At 45.6% G+C, this 20,468-nt stretch overlaps 1 protein-coding gene across 1 annotated transcript in view; it reads left to right on the forward strand.

The window, feature by feature from the left end:
• FCHSD2 (FCH and double SH3 domains 2) overlaps nt 1-20,468 on the forward strand; it is a 137,866-nt gene that overhangs the window by 14,740 nt on the left and 102,658 nt on the right. Inside the window, exon 3 of the mRNA XM_082751882.1 lies at nt 13,733-13,778. Within this exon, the coding sequence (XP_082608008.1) occupies nt 13,733-13,778 (46 nt within the window). The remainder of the gene's footprint in view (nt 1-13,732; nt 13,779-20,468) is intronic.

A 20,468-nucleotide genomic window follows, 5' to 3' on the forward strand; every position in this document is an offset into this window, starting at 1 on the left:
GCCCTGCCAGCCCTGGGAAGGAAACCCTAGGGTGTTTTTTCCCTTTCTACCCAGCAGGTGCTCTGCCTCCAGGAGCGTGCTTTGTTCCTTTGCTCTTTTTTTGCCACAAAGAACCATGCTTCCCGAATTTGGGGTCAGTTTTGGTGTCTCTCTTGTGGCTTCTTCCAAGTCCCACCTGGCTCAGAGAAGGTGGAAATCCCCGAATAGCTGGGAACAGGGGGACTTTACTGAGGCTTGGCTGGAACAGGTGCTCACAGTGGCAGAGATCCTTGATTTTCCACGATGTGTGTGGACCACAGCCTCTAACAATGATGTAGCATTGAATTATTTTGGCTGGGAAAGGCTTTGGTGAGAGGTTGGTGGTGAGGACGATCGTGCAAACCGCATTTCTGAGTGCCTGAGGGATCCCATTCCTGCATCTGTTGTATGACCAGGCTGAATATCCAAAAAAAACCCTGTGACCAGCAGCATTTCATCAGAGCTGCGTGGTGAATCTGCCTTCTTACTCTGAGATCTGCATTCAGAGATGTAAGCTGGGTTGGTTCACCTGGCTTTTGGGGTGACACCACCTGAAATTCCTTCCTTTCCTCCAGTTGTTGTCAGTTTTATCTTGTGTTCCCGCCCCAAAACTTCATAAGGAACTTCATAAGGAATAAGCCAAGATACAGATAAATTACCTACAGATAATTTTTACAGTTTGGACTGCGTATTTCCAGTGGATTACTAAAAAGCACTCCCCAAAAAAATGAATAAAACTAACCCAGGATATGGAACATGCACTGCTAGGACAGCATCTGCCTTTTACGAGGAAAAAACGTGATGGTAATTCTTGTTGTATGAATTAAAACAAAGCATTTGACTTCTGTCAATGCTGCTGAAAACGTAGCCTTGTGAAGTGCATTATTTACGGAAAAAGTGGATGCGTTGAAACTAAAGGTAAAGGAAGGAAGGAAATGTTTGTAATGAAGCTGGGAGGCGCCGTCAAGATCCCCGAAATGTGACAGATGAGCAAGGTGAGATCTCTGTCGCTGCCTCCTGCAAAACGTTTTGCAGCTCCAGGCTGAAACGAGCTGCCTGGATGATGAAAGGTGCTGGGGGGGGGGATCAAAGGGACTTGTCACACCCCCGTTTTCTTGCAGCTCTCAGTAACCTCGGAATTTCAACGTGCTGGTATTTAGAGAAACACCAAATCACGCTGAATGTGACGAATCAGTTCTGGGTAAGCCATCAGCAGAAATACCTTTGCACGTGTCCAAATTGTCTCTTTTGTTGTTTGGTTTCCCCATTTAAAGCAAAAAAAAAAAAAAGATCAGTGATAATTTGAGATGCACGTCAGCTAGAAAACCACTTGTCATATTTATTGTAAACACTGCTGCTGTAAAGACTGCCTGCCTTTATTATGAAGAGGGAGACTGAAATATTCGCTCTCATCAGCATCTTTCCAGTTGTTCTTTTTTATTATTATTCTGTTTAAAGGGAGAAAAAACCTTGTTTTAGGGTTGTTTTGCGTCTGGCTGTCATGTTTCTCTGCTCACATGCTGGCTTGCTAATACTTTCCCCGAGACAAATTGCTGAAAACATTGACTCCGTTGCAGGCTCCGAGGACTCTATATATAGGGAGAGAATTGATTTCTTTTTTTGGGCTCTGTTGCTAGTGGCAACTCATCCTAATCCCAAACTGTACAGCGCTGTGATTTATGGTGGGTGCGTTTCTCGCTGTTTAATGTTGTCTGGATTTTTTTTTTTTTTTTTTTCCCCGTGTGCATTGCTAGAGGATCATTGTTCGGGCACGAGTTAAGGATGTTTCATGCTTTAAGAGAGTCGTTTGTCGCAGGCGGTGGGGATCAGAGCGTTTTAATGCGTAATAAAATGCCAGGCTAAAAGCGTGCTTGAAACTGAAGCGAGGAAGAAAATTGCTTAGTAATTTTTGATGGCTTTAGGGAGGGAGGAGAAGCTCCTGATCTTTAGGAAGGAGAAGCTCCTGATCAAGTGGAAGGCCAAGAGCTGACAAAATCATCGATATCTGTTTGAACCCGGGTCTGTGCTCGTGGCTTTGTGCTGCCCAGGGAGGTGGGGGAGTCCCCGTCCCTGGGGGTGTTCGAGGAGAGGTTGGACGTGGTGCTTGGGGACAGGGCTTGGTGGTGACATTGGTGGTAGGGGGTGGTTGGACCAGATGATCCTGGAGGGCTTCTCCAACCCTAATGACTCCGGGATCTTTCCTACGATTCCACTATTGCACCAAGAATTCAGAATACCAATTTTTAGTTTAAATTGAGTAACTTTGTGACTGGGTGTGTCATATATACTGCGTTAAAACCCCTTTCACTTATAAATATAACAATCCCATGCGTTTTGCACCTTGTAAAGAACATCCAAACTTGCACCCGCTGACCCGTGCCAGTTCAGCAGCTTGCCTTGCATAACCAGAGCCAGAGAGCAGGTAAATTAGTTCTGCTTTTTTTTTTTTTTTTTTTTCCTCCTTGGAATGAAATGCAGGTGGAAGCACAAATTGCCAGGGAACAGCAGCTGATCGCTCGTAAAGCCGTGTGCCAAGGTCGCTTGGAGGAGTTTGTCTGCAGGAGATAAGGGGAGCTGCTTGGCTCTGTGTTTACAGGAGACCTGCTCCGCAATAAGATGGCCGAGATTCAGGCTTGCAGTTTGCTGCCACGCGTTTCTTGCAGGTGAAGCTTGCTCTGCTTGAATTCCCTCGGGATCCTCCTGCATCCAGGAGGAGGATGAAGACCTGTGGCTGTGTTTAGAAACGGTTACGCTCCATGTCAGGGATGGGGCTTGGTGATAAAGGGGTATGGTTTCTTGCTCTGCCTCCCTTCCAGGTTTTTGTTACGTGTTTTACTCGGTGCTGATGTAAGTTAGAAGCAGATTTTCTCCAAATTGGCTGAAATGCCTTCTGCTTCAATATCTCTGTTTACATTCAAGAGCATTTTCCTTTAGCGTAGTTTATCTTAGTGGAGAATAAGTGGCTACTTCAAGAGTAAACACTCCGAAGGACAAGCTGGAGCAAAGCTGCCCGAAATAATGAGTTGGAGTGGCAGGAAAAGGGTACTTCTCATCACAACACGGAGATGCGTTCGGTGAGTTACTGTAAACCCTCTGCGGAGCAGAAGAGGAGTGGAAATACGGAGCGGGACTCCTCGAGGGTGGTGAAATGTTCTGCAGGGGTTGAATCCGCCGGGGAAAGTTTGTGTACCCGGCTATAAAAGGGCTGGGCAGATCTGGCAGCTGCTATTTGCTTGGGGAAAACTGGAAAGGGAGACGTGTGTCGTGGTGAAGGGTGCGTGAAGGAGAGAAGAGCTGCTTGAGTCGTCGGTCAGAAGGGTTGAATATTTTCAGACTTACTCCTGACGAGGATGCAAAGAGCACGTATGTGAAAATCCAGTTTCAGGAAAATCCACTTTTTTTTCTTTTGCTTTTACACTTGTCAGAGCACTGGACAAGCACGCTGAGCTGAGGGGTGACTTGGCAGCGAGCTCCGAGAAGCGTGGCCTGAAATGAGGCTGCTGAATTTCCTGGCTCAGCAAGCTGGGAGTTTCTTGATGTTACAGATACCCGTTCCTTAGGACTTTCAAGGTGTCCTTGACACAGGCAGACCTCAAGTTGATTCCCGGGCAGGAAATAATGGAATGGCTCGGGTTGGAAGAGACCTTAAAGATTGTTTAACTCCAACCTCCTGTCATGGGCAAGGATGCCACCCACTAAATCTTGTTGGCCAAGGCTCTGTCCAACCTGATCTTGAACACCTCCAGGGATGGAGCACCCACAGCTCCTCTGGGCAACCTGTTCACTGCCTCACCACCCTAGAATTTCATCCTAATGTCTAATCTAAATCTATCCTCTTTTGGTTTAAGACCATCCCCCCCTTGTCCTGTCATTCTCTACATGAGTAAAGAGTCCTCCATCTTTTTGTAAGACCCCTTCAAATACTGAAAGGTGGCAGTGAGAGGTGCTCCAGCCCTCTGATCACCTTCCTGGCCCTCTGGACGCTCGGTGTCATCTGCAGACTTGCTGAGGGTGCATTCAATCCCATCATCGATGTCATTGATGAAGATATTAAACAGCACTGGTCCCAAGACAGATCCCTGAGGGACACCGCTCGTCACCGGCCTCCACCTGGGCATGGAGCTGTTGACCATCAACCCAACTCCTTATCCACTCAGTGACCCACCCTTCAAATCCATTTCTTTCCAATTTGGAGACCAGGATGTCACGTGGGACCACGTCAAAGGACAGAAGTCCAGGTAGATGACATTGCTCGGTCTTCCCTTGTTGACTGGTGCAGTCACCCCATCGCAGAAGGCCACCAGATCAGTCAGGCACAACTTGCCCTCGGTGAAACCAGGGCGATGCTGGCTTCTTGTGGTGGCTCACGGATTCCTTGTGGGCAAAAATGGGGTGCCTGTGGTACAAGAACAAGTCCCCAGAGCCAAGATGTGCTCTGATAAGAATGCTGATGAACATCTTTCTACGAGACCTGGGGAAAAATGGTGTGTGTGGATCTCCAAGCAGAAGTGGCTGGTGACCAACCTCACGCCGACGTGTCAGGCAGCAAGGTTAGCTGAAGGTCAGACAAATGAAGCTGTACCAAATCCAAGCAGAAAAACTGTTTTAACAGTGATGCTTCATACTCAAATCGGGGCAGTGGTTCATTTTAGAGGTTATTTAATGAGTGATACAAAGTCTTCAGTGGGAAGAACAAGGGTAGCAGTGCTGGTATCGCTCCAACCCAGCATGGAAATGTGTGCGCTGAGGGATCCAGACTTTTGCTCCCTGATAAAAATGCTGCTGACTTTGCTTTATCAAATCAACCTGGAAGGTTAAAGTGTGTGTTTATAAAACAGTGACAGTTCTAGGAAGGGATCTGTTTCATTCAGGTAAGGGGTTTTTATAAAGGAGTTAATTCTTTTATATATGCTGAATTAGGTGGAAATTGATCTCCCCTATGCATGCTGAGAAAGAAATGTTATGCCTCCTTGCATCCAGAGCCTTTGAACCACTTCCTTGCGGGGATTTCTCTACCTCTTCTATTTTCCAGGTTGATTTGGGAAGGAAATGTCCCTGTAGCCTGCTTGGACAAGAAAGAAATCCCATTGACTAGTGTAGAATATCTAAAACGAATTTGTCTGTGCTCCAAGTTGAGCCAGTTGGATGGATGGACGCAGACGCGTGAGCTCCTTTGCCCTGTTCTTGGAGCTGGCGGTGTTGGCACAAAGGTAGTTGGAAAAAACAAACTGTTCATCATGATAAAAGCATTGCAGCAGAATTCAGGCTGTGTGCTTTGTCCTTGGGTGGTTTTTGGTGTGTCAGTGCAATGCCACCAGCGTTGTCTGATTGGTGTGAGCATGGTGGGCGAGCAGAAATTGTGGCAGGAAGCATCTTCTGGCTAGAAGAGGTGAAAATCAGCTGCGTGTGGTCACTAAGGCTGCTTTCTCACACTTTTCGATGCAGATGTGTCAAATACGTTTCCTTTTATTGATGTTTATCAATGGATCGATCTTCTGTGAGCTTCACATGTCATTAATAGAAGCAACGCCCTAACGCTGAGTGCAGTACGGATTTTCAGGTTAGACTTTCATTTAAAAAGCAGGTAGTGTCTGGGTTTTCTTTTTTTTTTTTTTTTTCAGCTGAAGAGTCAACAGGAAACCGGTGACTGCTCAAACCGGTGTGCTATGGTTTTAGCTGCTCTTTTGACCAGTTTATTGTGGTTTTTGTGATCAGGATAAGCCAGCCTTTGGTCTGATCTGCTGCCAGATGGCAGGCTCTGGGCTGTGTGTTGCTTCCAACATGCAGAAAAAGAGCAGAGCAATGTGTGTGTAGTCGCATGTAGTAGCTTGTGGACATACCTAAAAGGGTTTGGAGTTTTTTGGGGGGGTTTTAGGCTGTTTTTTAGTGCTAATCATGTCCCCTGTGACTTTGCAGCTGGCTGCTGAGGACAGGAGGAGATTACTGCTGGTTTCAGCAGAAGCACTGAGCCTTCTCCAGAATCTCAGGCTGGCGTAATTACAGCTGTGTGGTGCAGCCTAACGTCACCCTGTAAGGCCACGTAACCCAATTGCTTTGGTTTTCTGTTCTGGAAGGCGTAACGCGTGCTCAAAGGAGCAATATCGCAGCGGCTCGTTGGTCTAGGGGTATGATTCTCGCTTAGGGTGCGAGAGGTCCCGGGTTCAAATCCCGGACGAGCCCTTCTTTTATCTGGATTGAAGAAGAGCAGCGTGCCTGGAGGGCCAGGACCATACCCTGGGGGGCATCGAGCACGGCGTCGAGGGCAGGGAGGGTAATTCTCCCCTTAATATCCATTTTTTGCATTCTGCTGATGCCATGTCTGAACTTCCCATAAACCTGAGGAAGCTCAGAGAGCTTTCCAGTTGCCTGTCAGCTATTTGCGTTGAACCACAACGCTGGCGGTGACTTCTGATGCTGTAGGCACCGAGATGCTTCTGTTCCTGCCTTCCATCGACAGCATTGCCTCTGTTGAGACAAGTTTCCCTTGGAAGAGGGAAAGCCAGCCCTTGGCGTGCCCACATGAACTCCCCACCCTACAAAACTCTCTGGTGTGAAGTTGTGGGGACTGTGTGGTGAAAATCCCTTCTGCTCATCCTCCCTCTGCTGTGTGCAGTGCTTTAAGTCGCCTCTTTGAAGCGGGCCCTGCTCTTTCCCTTCTTTGAAGAGCCACACATGCGCTTGCCTGCTGGATTGGAGCTAACAGGAGCCCCCTCATTAGAAGCACGTTTCTCATCTGAATAACCCAGCTCCAGCTGCTGCTTCTGAGGTGTGTGTGTGTACAGATAACGTGAAATCGGTGCTTTTTGGTAAATATAATTCATCCTTCGGATGCCTGGGATTTCATGCGTGTCGTTTGAAATGCCTCAGTAGTGGTAATTCTGCTTGGGGTAAACAAAATAAACGAGGAGGAGGCTGTTACGTGAGGCATCCGAGAGTCTCGTCGTGATGAAGCATTTTGGGGGATTAATTATGGCTGTGGGGAGGTGAGCTTTGTCTCTGCTGGATGTGGAAAGGGAATATTAATGCAGCCTGGCCCTGCATGTACGGGGGCTCCTGGAGGAGCAACTTGGTTTGTGACACACCTGTCCTTAAATTAAGAACCCAACTAAAGCATGTGTTTAATTATGTGATAGTGATTCGTTATGGGGTGTTTCCCACCTTATTGGGGAAAATGGGATGGGGCCTTTGGGTAAGTGATGAGCTCAACAGGAGCAGTGGGGCCAGCAGGGCCAGGGAGGTGCTCGTCCCCCTGGTGAGGCCGCCCCTCGAGTGCTGGGTTCAGCTTTGGGCCCCTCACTCCCAGAAGGACATCGAGGCCCTGGAGCGTGGCCAGAGAAGGGCTCCGAAGCTGGGGAAGGGCCTGGGACACAAGTTAGGCTTTTTTTAGTTAGGCTGAGATGAGATCTGATCTTTTGGGAACGTTACAACCAAGTCGGAGCCCTTGATTTGATGGATACTAAGAGGAAGTTAGGAAAATACAGGATTTTTTTGATGTGTTTCACTGGGAAATGAACCATTTCCCTACAGCAGCAGATGCAGGCAGTGCCCTCCTGCCTCCAGCTGACCGGCTTCCCTAAGGTTTCCTGACCAGGACTGAAAAACTTCCCCCAGTTTTGGGGTTTGGGCTGCTGAAATGCAGCCACTCTGCAGCCCCCTCCTTAGGAAGCTCCCCCGGGGCCAAAGCTGGGGGCACACTCCCCTTTCAACATTATAGGGGAAGATTTGAGTCGATTTTTACAGCTTTTGGGCCTTGAGGTGGTGTTCTGTGGGGCTGAGGCATCCCACCTCATACTCCTGTGCTTTGAGGAGCGAGGGAAGGCTTGTGGCCCCACAAGAACCCCCAACCCCTTCCCTCTTGGGGCTTCGTAGAAAATAGCATCCCCCAAATCCCTGTCTCACAGGACACGATGTTATTGCCACTAGGAACAGCTTCAGGAAGGCGCAGGGGAGGGAAATCCACAGCAGGGCAGCGCCAAACTCCCACATGGCCTGGTGTGAGCCCGCCATTTTGGGATGCCTCATCGCCAGCGCCCCCAAAGCGAATGCTTTGAGAAAATCTTTGAGTAAAAGACCTGTGAGGAGCGGCTGAGGGACCTGGGAGGGTTTGGGGTTGGGAAGAGGCTGGGACGCCTCAGCTGCTGCCTGAGGCGGCCTTGGCCGTGAAAGGAGCAGCGGCTGAACACGTGGACTTCATCAAGGCTTTCAAGACAATCTCTTGCAGCACTTTTGTAGCTGGGGACACCGATAAGCGGCCGGGAAGGTGGGTGGGAAGCTGGCAGGACGGCCCCGTTGGCGTGACGGGGAGCAGGACAAAGTCCTGCTGGCAGCTGGCCCTCTGCATCCAGCCAGGGCCGGGTGTGGCAGCACCGTGCCCCGTGGGGGCCACCTCCTGCTCTGCTTTTCGGTGTTTTGCTTGCCAGATATGCCGGAGGAGAGGCCACGTTGATGGCAGCATGGATGTGACAGCCCCACCTCGAAGGAAAAAATAAAAAATGAAAGTGCAGACAGCTGGAAGCAGCCCTCGGTGCCATCTTGCGTGTAAATATTTCACCTGTGTTGCAGTTGCTGTCACCAATGTCTTGGGATCTGTTTCCATTGCTCAGAATAAACACTTTCCATCACCAAATACATCTTAGCATAGTAAAAGGCATTCTGGATCCCTTTGTCTGTTGAGGGAGGCAGGGAATTGATGTCTAACGCTGCACTTCAACTTGTCACAGGCAGGTTGATTTTTTTTTTTGAGGTGCATCGGGACTTTTTCTGCCGAGAGACTGTGTTCATGCATTTATTCACTGCTAAGTAGGTGGTTTTGAGGCTGTTCCGTAGTGATTTTTGGTCGGCTCTTCTCCAAAATGCTACAAAAAGACTGAACACTTCGAAGCAAGCACCTGCCCGATTCTTCCCTGGCACAGAATTTTGGCGTTCACTTTTTCTGGGGTTGCCTCTGCCGGTGTGTGTGGGTTGGGTTGATTTAAAAATAAAATAAAACATTCAGCTCCTACTTTTTATTTTAATGTTACTAGGAATGTGTGTTTCCTTTCATCTTAGAAAAAAATAATTAAATCAATGTAGTAGTAGCTGGGGCATCGTTGCCCACTGAGTGCACTTGCACTCCCTATGTTATAGGGAGAAATTGGGAACTCTTAGGTTTCTGCTGGCATAATCCCACATGTCATGAATTATTCTTGATCTGTTTTTGGGGGGAGCTGGAAATTTTGGGTATCTCTCTACTTGCTGATTCACCTCCTTGCGCTTTGGACTGATTTAATGTAAAATGAGTTGCAAGGTGCTCTGCGATTCTTGACTTTGATCCCACTTGATGGGGTAAATGGCATCATTTAAAACTGAATTTTGAAATTACACCTAAAAAGAAAAGTCAAAACAATGCAAAACCTGTTATTCCTTCAGTTCTTTTCTTTTTTTCCATCCTTTTTCTTACTGTATTGGAGCTTTGCAGACCTACTCCATTGATCTGCATCTTCAACGTGCATTTTACTTTGTCAACTCAGTGAGCTTGGCAAGGAGAAAATGATGCTGTCTTTGCCATTCCGCTTCTGTTAGCGTTACAGAATAAAAAGAAGAGCTTGAAGAGCTACACCGTGAAGGGTGTGCGTGTGTAATTCCCCCCAGACCCGTCTCCTTTCTTCGTCTTTCGGATGAATGGTGCTGAAAGTGTCAATTCCGTGCCGCACATTTTGCTGACGCGGGAGATCTTGTCTCCAGAGCTGGCTGTGTCGGCTCCTTTGCTGCTCCTTCCTTTTGTTAGCGTTCACTGGAGACTCTCAGGTCAAGGTCAGTGAAAACAGGTGCATTGCTACGGCTGAATATTTTGGGAGGTTTCAGATGTGCTGCTGATTTGCACGCTTTCAAGTCCTTTGCGTTTGATGTATACGTTGTAGGGTTTTTTATTTTTTTTCAGTAAAATTCCCCAACAATTAACCCGGATATCCACAGCCCAAAAACTGTATCAACACAAACTGCTCCTGCTGGGTGAGTTGTACCGATTCTTCATCTGGATTTTGACCATCGTGTGCCCTGACTTCTCACGGCGACTTGTTCCAGATGTGGTTCAGGTCACTGCTTGGCTCGCTGTTGAGTCTCTCAGCCTTCAAATGGAAATATGTTCACCGTACACAAATTCAGTCCTCCTTTTATTTTTAATCCTTATTTATGCATGTAGACCTGTACATAAAGTGTCTTTTTACATTTTGTCTAGCTGCATAGTTTTCTAAACGTCGCTAAATGAGCTTTTTAATATATAGGGTAATTCAACGTCACCGTGCTTTGTTTTTTAACGCGTAGTCTGCGACTTTCATCCTCAGATTTGTGTGACTGGCTGAGCATTAATGTACATTGCAGTGTTAAAGCACGGATTTCTATGAAAAGGGGAGCTTTGGGTGATGCCACCCCAGGGGACAGCCACCCACCAGTGACCCTGACAGCCCCGCAGGACGTCGCCTTCGTGCGTCATTCCACCTAAACTCCGTGGTGTTAAGCTTCTTTATGGTGAAAACTTTCAAATGCACCTGGACTTTTCATTGCATTTCTTGTTTTAAATTATTTGTTGGTGAGTGCTTTAAATACCTGAGAGTGAGAAACGTACCGGAGAGATGTCGGTGGGTCAAGTCCTGCTGTGCAGCAGAACCATTTCCATCCTCCTCCTCTTCAGATACTCATACCACCAGTATTTAGTCTGGAAGAGAAGTCCTTTCCAGCCCCACCTGTGGCTCTCGTTGCCACACTAATCATTTTGGAGAGACCACTGCTTGCGTTTTGGCCGCTTGCTGCCACTTGACCACTTCTCCTCCTGGTCACACTTCACAAGAAGCGTCTCTTGGTAATCCCTCCAGGCTTAGGTTCGTCCTTCCCAGCCATATCAGGAAGCCAAGCGAGTATCTGTAGGCAGCAGCATGCAAGGAAATGATGTGGGAGGCTGGCATTGCCTCTCAGTTTTAGATCTCCTGTGTTGAAACCATTGGGAAAACTTCCCCGATGAGATTTGGATGAGACTTCCCTCCCCGGACGCGCAGTGGTGTTCCCTAGCTGCAGGCTCTTTTAAAGACAGTTGCCTGGTCGCCCTCTGGATGTGGAATAACACGATGGTTTTTACATAGCAGTGGCTTGTCCTGCTGTTGAGTGTAATTTTTATTGCCTTTTTTTTCATTTTTGGAGACTTAAGGGGCTAAGTCAGGATTTCCTTGCAATACGAGGATCGTGGCAAGCATCGTAGTGAAAATGTTAGATGGGCAGAGCTTGAGAGTAGACACCAAATACTGTCGAACTTCATTGCATTTATTCTTTCTTGTTGTCTTTCTAAACAGACAAGGAGTTGAAATGCCTCTGAGCTGGTTTTGGTGGGAGCAAGAAAACAAGCATAGTGCATGAGGATGGTCACAGGACAGAGCCAGTGCTTAGGAATTACTGTGCAGAAACAAAACCTGAACATCCCTGCGTGCACAATTAGTCTAACGTCTCTTAGATTTAATTAACCATTAGTTTGTGAGTGTATTAATAGCTGTTAATACATCCTAGTTGAAAGAAACCCTAAATATCACTGCTTTCCTGCAGACCCACTAAAAGATTTCATAAAACCATTCCAGTAGCAGAGGATTTTATTAACTTCAGGAGCCAAACGTTTCCTGATGTGAATGAACTTGTCCATCCTGACTGACAGTGAGGGTAAGAACATCCCATCCCAGATGCTCACAGGAAAATTTTCCAGTTTCCCTAGCTAAGAAAACACGATGCATTTATTAGGGAATCTTTCTTGTTTTCTGCTAGAAATAATTTCTCCTGGGAAATCTGCCTACCTTCGGTCTCATATCTCTGCGTGTTTTGTGATGTATTTATGGTGTCATAAAAGGATTCCTGGATAAACTGTCCCGAGGTTAAAACCAGCTTTGTGTTTGACTAATCGAGGGAAATGCAGTCACAAAGCAGCACGGAGCAGCTTCAAGGAATGCAGATGGCTGACGCTGCCAGCCTTGCAGCGCTTCCCATTTTTTGTTATTCCCCCAAACACAGATCAAACACCAGCTTCGGTGTTGTACAAACTGAATGACGTGACGTCTTGCCGCCTCTTTTATTTATTTATTTTAATTTTGAGCAGGGTTTTACAGGGCAAAACCTAAAACTGCTCTAAAACGTTGCTCCTTTACGGAGCTGCTACTGCACGGGGCTTTTTCTTCGTGCCGGAGCTTGCAGGCGTGCCAAGTCCGAGGCCAAAATTTCTGTCGGTTTTGTGGGTAAATTTGATTTGCATGGTATTTTGTAATTCTATACCGGGACCGGTTGAAGGCTTTTGTTTTTTCTTTTCTAGTGTAAACCTCTTAATATGGAAGGTTTGTAGGGGATATCTTACGCTTCCAGCCTGTCACGATTATTGTTATGCAATTAGTTTAAGTGGAATTTGTTTTGTATGGAAAGAAAAAAAAAAAAAAAAAAACAGCCTCGTGGTGAAATACACGGCTCCAAATCCACGCTTTGTGTAAACCGACTATCCCCCAGCATTTAGCTCTGATTATATGTTTCCAAATAAGATTAGCTGAGAATTAGAAAATAACGGCCTTTGCCTTGCAGTCTTCCCAGATTTAGGGTTTGAAGTCGGCTGCTTGTTTCGTTACCTTTGCAGTGTGGATAACATATTCTGGGTATTCCTCGTAGCTACCTCTGAAGCCATTTGTGCTTGTAAAAGTCAAATCCTTTTGAAAAGGGAATTGTGTTTTCAGGCATGCTTGCTGAACTGGCTGGGATATTGGACTTGGGAACTGGAAGACCTGAAATGAATGGGTTTGTAGTACAATAAATACCTTAAATATTTAAAAAGAGGGTCTTCTACGAGCATCTGAACCTTTACCTGGCACAACTGGGCAACTGTGCAGCATGGGGACCTTGTCAGTGCCGAAATAGGGCCAGCTCTTTGGGGATCTCGTGGATCTTGGAAGAGTTTTGAGCTCTCCCCTTGCCTTTGGGGTCTTGCTTTGCGTTGTGCTGGCCGAGCCTGTCATGCCCTGGATGTTATTTGGGGGTGAAAGGCAGGAGCAGAAAGCCTGCTCAGAACTCATTTCGTTTGTGTTTATTGGTGTTAACCTCGTTATGGGATGTTCCTGAGGATTGTTTTCTGAGCCACCATAATTATTGTGTAATTAATTTAAACAAAATCAGGTTTTCTTGTGCTGTTGGCTGCACGTGGAATGACACCAAGCCACCGACGACACAAAAATGCCTTGAGCTGAGCGGCTCTGACGTGATGTAGAGGTGACGATGGGCAAACCAGGACGTGGCTGGGGCACCACGAGGGCTTCACGAGCCTCGTGTCCCCAGCTGCAGGCACAAAACACTACGTTGAAGCAATACGGCTGTGTTTTTAAAGCCTAGATGCACGAAGCCAAATCCTCTCCCACCAAATTCTTCCCTGGGCTGTACCAGGGGAAAGCTGATGAGCCTTTAATGAAGTAAATGGTATTTACACGGTAGCCCTGGGAACTGAATTTGTCCAGGAAAACTTGGAAATGTGAACACTGCGTGCGGACTTCACATATGCACGAGTTGCTAGGCTGCTGGTACACAGCTGTCAAACAATTTTGCTTTTTAGTTGCTCATCTGACTGTAAAGACTTCCTAGCACAAACTCCTTTTGAGTAAATTACTGAATTTGTAGTGTATTGCTGTATGTATTAATGTCATTTTTTTCCCCAACTTTTTTTGTTTTTCAGAGCGTTCAGTCAGAAAAGAGCTGCCATTGAGAAGGAATATGCACAGGTAAGGTCCTGGATTAAATTTCACGTCTATGGCATTGTTCTCTGGAGGCGATTTATTCATTAGCAGACTTCTCACTGAGTATATTTTTGTCGTGCATCCTTTCCTTACGCTGCTTAGCACGAAGAACCCGTTGAAATTCTGAAGCAGGCGGTTTGCTTGTTCAGGAGTTAAGCCCATCCTGTGTTTTCGTGGACACTTGGGCTTGTGGAAGCTCTTGGGTAAAAGAAAAGGTTTTTAACATCTTAAAAATTGTTCCGTGAAAGTCAATCGATGCTTTCAGGCTTTCTCAGAAGTTGGTGCAAAGTTTGAGTAAGCGGTAAAATCAGGTCAGCTGGAGAAGAAATGTGTTCTGGCGAATCTGGTCCAAAGTAAATGAACATCTACATTCTTCAGAAAGGGCAGCTTCCCATTCAGCTGGAATAAGAGCCACCAGATTTGACCTAAGGCTTGGGATAGGGAGTGGAGTGAATTTTGCTTTATTTGTCAGAAAGGAGGGAGGATTGGATTTTTTTTCTCCCTTGCTCCAAAATTAGAAAGCATCCAAGAAGGGGCAGCTGCCTGCTTAACTGACAGTAAGGGCTCCTAGAGCTCACGTTCAAGTACAACAGATTAAAAATACGTTATTTTAAAATAGATTAAAAGTAGAAGAAAATACAAGCGAGGGAATTTGTGGAGCTTAACGTACAATAAATACAGCTGGAGATGTGCCTGATGTTGTGGATTCTGGGGCAGAGGTGGAGTCGGAGAGCACGGGTTGGCACTAGGACGCTTCCAGCCCTGATCTGTGGGTTAAATTAACGTGGTATCAGGAAAAAAAAATAATTAAGTTGTTGCCTATAAAAATATAATTATAAATAAATTATAAATTATAAATATAAAAAAATAATTAAGTTGTAAGTGAGCCAAGTGGGACGGGTGCTGAGCTTCATCTGGGCGCTCGTGGTGGTGGTACGAGGCTCTGCAGGCGTTGGTGCTCCAGTTCTTGGCGTGAATTTGCATCGATCACGTTGGCGTTTGCACTTCATTTGATTAAATGCAGCAGAATCGATAGCTGCTGAATGAAGCTTTGATTAAAAACGGGTATCCTGTAGTGATTTCTTTTGTTATGACGTGGAGGAGTTGAGGTCAATCACAAATGGTCTACGCTGGAAAGGGTTTTTATACGTGGAGGCTTTTTTGGTGTTTGCTGAAGGGAGGTCTCGGGAAGCTGGAAAATAATTAAGTTCTCCGATTTGGAAGGCTCAGTCTCAACAAGCGAGGCTTTCAGATGCTTGCATTTAAAAACAAACCAACCAACAAACCCCCAGCGTTTCCAGCAGTCCAGCTGCAGCACTGGGGGCTCGTCGGATGGCTGCTCCCAAGAATGAAGCCCTGTGGGATCGCCTCCTCGTCCCCGATAAGTTCAAGAACAGCACTGGGCGTTTCCTGGGCATGAAGAAGGATTCCTGTTCTTGAGACGGCAACAAATTTTAACATAAAGCCTTCTGGTGAGGGAAACTGCACTCAAAATAAACACGGAGTCATTGTCACCGACTGCAGGAGGTTCCATTTCAGCCGGGTTTAAAGGGAGCTGGAAATTCTCCGTAGCCAGTTCCTGAAGCAAGATTTCGAAACCTTTTTTTTTTTTTTTTTAAGATCGTCTCGCAGGGAGCTGCTCGGGATATTTAACCGAGGACGTTTTTGGCAAGCTTCAAAAAATAAATAAAGTGGAAGGGCGGACAGTAAAAATAAGTTTCCCATAACTTTCCAGAACCGAAGGCTTTGTTGGTTTAAGAAAACCCATTTATTCCGATGCGCTGGGCTGGGGTGCCAAGATTTTATACAGTGTGCTTTTGTGTGGACGGGGAGAACCTGCACGAACATTAGTAAAACACCCCGGCTCAGTGTTTAGACTTTATCCCTAATTACATGGGAAGTGGCTCGGGTGGATGTGATGAATTACAGGATTTGTATGTAAATCGCTCCTTGCCTTATCCTACCAGGAGTTTTTAGGCTTTTTCACCATATTGTTACCTGTTACCCTCCAACCTTTTTTTTTTTGAGCTGTTTTCTGTTTATTAACTGACTTTTCCAGACTCTGCATGGTACGGATGGGAGGAATGGGATGAGTTGACCCCACTGTTGCAGTCCTGGGGCCCTTTCTAGACGTGTTACAAACACACTCAGCTCTTTGCTTGGGTTTTCAGCGTTATTTAATACGTGCTTAAAGGCTTATCGTGATATTCTGACTTCAGAGTATGTAAAGCCTCTCATTTTCCATTAATAGTATTCCTAGTAATAGCATTTAAATTGCAATACTGTATTATTATTAGCTATTCTCCATGATTATTAGCTATTATTATTAGCTATTCTCTGTGATTAATAAGCCAGCTGAAATGAGTGGCTAAATATTCTATAAAAGCAGAACTTGGTCAATGTGCTTTTGCAGCTATCTAGTAAAAAAAACCCAAAAACTAAACCCAGAAACAACAAACAAACAAAAAAATCCCACCTGTTTTACCTAGCATACCAAACAGATAAAATGGAGATTTTTGGGGGGAGCCCATAATTACATCTCTACTTTTTATTATTATTTAACACTTTTTACTAGACATCAGTCTTTCTAAGACTTTCTTTTCTTTTCTGCCTTCCTTGTCACAGTTTGGTTGTGCTTGATATTTAGCTGTCCTTGCTCTCCGGAGCACAATGTGACTCGAGGTAACCGACCTGGGGTGTATCTCTTGGATCTCTTGGAGCTTGCAAATAACCAGGAAAGTGCTCGAGCTGTGAAATGTGCTGCTTGTTCCAGCACGTGCCAACTCAGCTGCTAACTGCTACCTAAACTGGAGACATCTGTGCTGTAGAAAGAGGAGAGACCACGCTGGCAGCTGCGGAACTGAGTTGCAAGTAGAAGTTTCTGCTCAGATTTAAAAAAAGAAAACAAAACACATTTTTTTTTCCTCTCTGTTTTAATGGAGATCAAATTAACGTTGAAGAGACGTGCTCAGTAAGAGGAGGTGCCTTATCTGTGATCTGGAGGGAGCGGACAGGTCACTCGGTGTTGATTCCTTCTCGTTGCTTAGCCTGGCGCAAAGAGAAACTTGATACGTGAAAAATGTTTTAAAAACGGGGGAAAGAAGGGTGGTACAGTTCACATCCACACATTTTTCTTCGTTATGAGTGAAGCATAAGCTCGTCCTTTGGTGCTGTGCGCATCAGTGGCAATAACCAGGAGAGGAGACTTAAAATAATGTGAAATAAATGCCCAAGGAAGAAGCAGCCTGCCAGAGTAAGAGGGTGGAGGGGAGGAACCGTGAAGGTAAGAGGAAGGGTGGATGTAAGCAGATACTATGATTACCTTTGGCAGCTTCTCCTCGCTTTGCACGACTAGAGAAGCACTTTTTTTCAAGGCATCAGGAAAGTGAATACCTATTTCCTAGGAAGTAATAAGACTGTGCAGCATTCCAGCAGCAAATTCTGTGTACGTGTGTATAAAATGCAGCCACAAAGCACAAAAATAATACATTACATACATATTATTTAGGTATCCGATATATATATGGGCTGCAGTGCCCAAATAGGTGCTGACTCTTCTTGCTACATCGCTTTTCTGTTGGTTGAATTCAGAAGATGGAAGCTGACCCTTATCTTAGTGTCTTCTGACAAGGATGCTGCACTGCTCTAATCAAGAGGCAGTGACCCTTTTTAATAATTTTTCAACAGATTAACGTTCTGAGAGTTAAAAAGAGATTTTACCATCCAGCCCCTTTCTTACTAATTTGCGCTGTGATTTTTTTTTTTCTTTGTTTTTTTACCAGGTAGTCCAAACCTTTGCAAAAATGAACTGGTATCTCATTGTAATGAGAATACTAGAAATGGGGCAATATTTCCCTATAAAGGAATTAGAGAAACTGAATTAATTTGGGCAACTTTTATCTTATGTCTCGTAGGATATATAACTTACGTCTCTTAGAAATAGGAAGTAGATCCTTGGTCTTCTGAATTTCTTTTTAAACAGAAGCCTTTGACAATTAATGCAACGTTTGCTTCAGGTGTAGAATTCCAATCCTTGTTCTTCCCTTGCTTTGTAAAAGGCTTTGAGGTTTACAGAGGAGCTGTACAAGCATTTTATTATTTTATTTTATTGCTACAGTGCCTGTGCTGGCGTATCAGAAAGAGGTAAGCCGTGCTTTAGTGGAGATTACACTTTTCTTTCTTGAAAGGGAAGCTGTCTCCTGTTCTGCTATTATTCTGTTACACCAGGTGGAGCAAACTGATTTTCAAGGAAGCTGAGGAGCTGGGCAGATACGGTAGGAATGGTAAGAAGAGGAGGATGGCAGGCACCGCACAGGGACAGCAGCATCTGGGAGGCTTGGGGAGAGCTTGGTAAACCCAAACACAAGTTTCCCAGGATGAATCAGAAGTCCCAGGTGGCAGCTTGGTGAGCACAATCTGAGGATGGGTTTTGAACAGAAAAAAACTGGAGGTGAAAGCAGCTCCCCTCCAACTCCCACTGGGCTGGGATCAAATAAACGTGAGGTACCCACCTTGGAGACCCTACAAGCAGCTTGCTGCTAGTCCATTTGTTTTCTTTTTCTTCCCAAAGGAGACAGGAGCTTACCGTGGCCTCAGAGCAGGAAGGATTTGTGGATTTTAAAGGTGGGTCCCTGGCTCAATGACAGCCTCGGATCGAGCCATCAGCAGCTTGCTTTGTTAAGTGATGGACTCGAGGATATCCTAGGAGGATGGTACGAGGTCTGCTGCCGCGGGAAATCTCTCTCTAAAGGATGTCTGCAGTAATTAAGACACTCGTCTTATTGATGCTTTAGGTCTGAAATTGATGACTGTAGTAATTAAGCAGGGCTCTAAGATAAACACCTGCGAGGTCAGCCTTTGAAGGGTGGTTGTGGGGGGAAGATATATGGGCACATTTCATCTTGCAGGGAGCTAAGAGCTCTGACTTCTCTCCTCCAGATCACGAGAGGAGGAGTTTAGCTGAGAATTAGCGTGCGTATGGAAACCAGTGCTTCTCAGGCTTATCTTTTGGGGAAACTTGGCTCTTGTTCTGCAGTTCCTCCGCAGAGAAACTTCTGCGTGTAGCAGGTGAGCAGTCTGTGCACCACAAATTTCCCTACTGGGCAGCGAGAGGAGCAGGTCTGCATCGTGGTGTACTTGACAGCAGCTGCATGGAAGACAGCAAATTGCTTTGAAGTCTTTCTCAGGTGTATACTCTGCATTTCCAAACTTTCTGTAGGAAATATTAGGGGAAAAAAAATCAGTAAAATCTTCTTTTGGTGCTCTCACTGCATTTCTGCAGGTGTCAGCTTTCTCATTCCTGTTTAAGAAGATAAAAAATGTTTTTAAAAGTTATTTTTTAATATATTTTTTTTTGAGTTTTCTCCATACAGTCCTGCTTTTGAGAAGAGCAGGTATCTTGTTATCTGCAGCGTGCTGTCCTGGATATCTTCAGGGAGCTGGGGCAGCCAGGTTTGTGCTGACAGCAAGAAGTGATCCTGGAGGTCCAAAGCATGGCTATAGGTTTGAGGCAGCTTTGTTCTGCGGGGGGTGTTTTTTTCAGTAGCATTGCACAGCATTTTAATGACTTCTCAGTGGTTCTTTTTACCAAATAGGAAAACCACAGTTTTGCCCCCAGCGCTGTTGAATGTTCTCCCAAGCCAGAGCCGCAGCCTCTCCATCCCAGCGCCTGGAGGGAGGCTCTCTGCAAATGCAAAGCCTTTTTCCAGCTTCAGCTGCTCCCTGCAGTGCTTGTGGATGGCTTAGGAGAGCTCACTCCTTACCTGGACAGAGATAACAGCCGCTGGAGTCCCGTAATGCAAGGTCTGATCTGAATTTTCAGCTCTGGGAACTTCCCTGCCCTTCCTGCCCTGTGGGCTTGGGCTGGTTGAGCCCATCTGTGCACAAAATCATCCCAGGGTCTTTGAGTAAACACAATCACAGAATGGTTTGGGTTGGAAGGGACCTTAAAGATCATCCTGTTCCAACCCCTCAATGTGCTGTGCTGCTTTCTGAAGAACTCTTTGTAGACAAATGATTTTTTTTTTTTTGACAGCTGTGAAGCCTTAGTTATTGGTACCCAGTCTTGTTTTTAAATTAAAGTTTAATTAGGTACTAAGACAAATGCTTTATGAAAATCTGTCGTCTACCTCATTAATGTATAATAGGTCGGCAATCTTCACCTACTAACCTACAACTATAATACACTGGAAATGGTGGGAGATATTCAAGAGTGGGTTTGAATGGAAATATTAGCTCTCATTCTTGCAAACAACAGAAACCAGTTGGCCAAAACGTTTATCTTTCTTCTTAAATGAGAGGGAACATCTCCGTGGACACCTGTCTTGTCTTTTGGCTAATTGGTATTACAACATTTATAGAAATAAACATCAGTTTGTGAAGTTTTCTCTTTTAAGGTGTGAGCTTTGTGTCGGAGTTTTCTATTTGCACGTTCTCCATGGTACTAATGGATTGTTTTGCGTTAGAAACACAAGCAAACAGGGACTTTATGGAATATAGGCACTGATCAGTTTGTGTCTCCAAAGTCCATTTATAAATCTAAGCTCTGCCCCTGATAGTGGAGATGTAGGGAACACGAATACAGCTCATTCCCCCTCGCTGTCCTTGTCCATCACTCCATCAGCCAGCAGTTTTCCACTTCCCCCTCTGAGTTTCTCAGTAGCCTTCATTTCTTCC

This window comes from Aythya marila, assembly GCF_965140915.1.
Source record: "Aythya marila genome assembly, chromosome: 1".
In the NCBI taxonomy this organism is placed as follows: Eukaryota; Metazoa; Chordata; class Aves; order Anseriformes; family Anatidae; genus Aythya; species Aythya marila.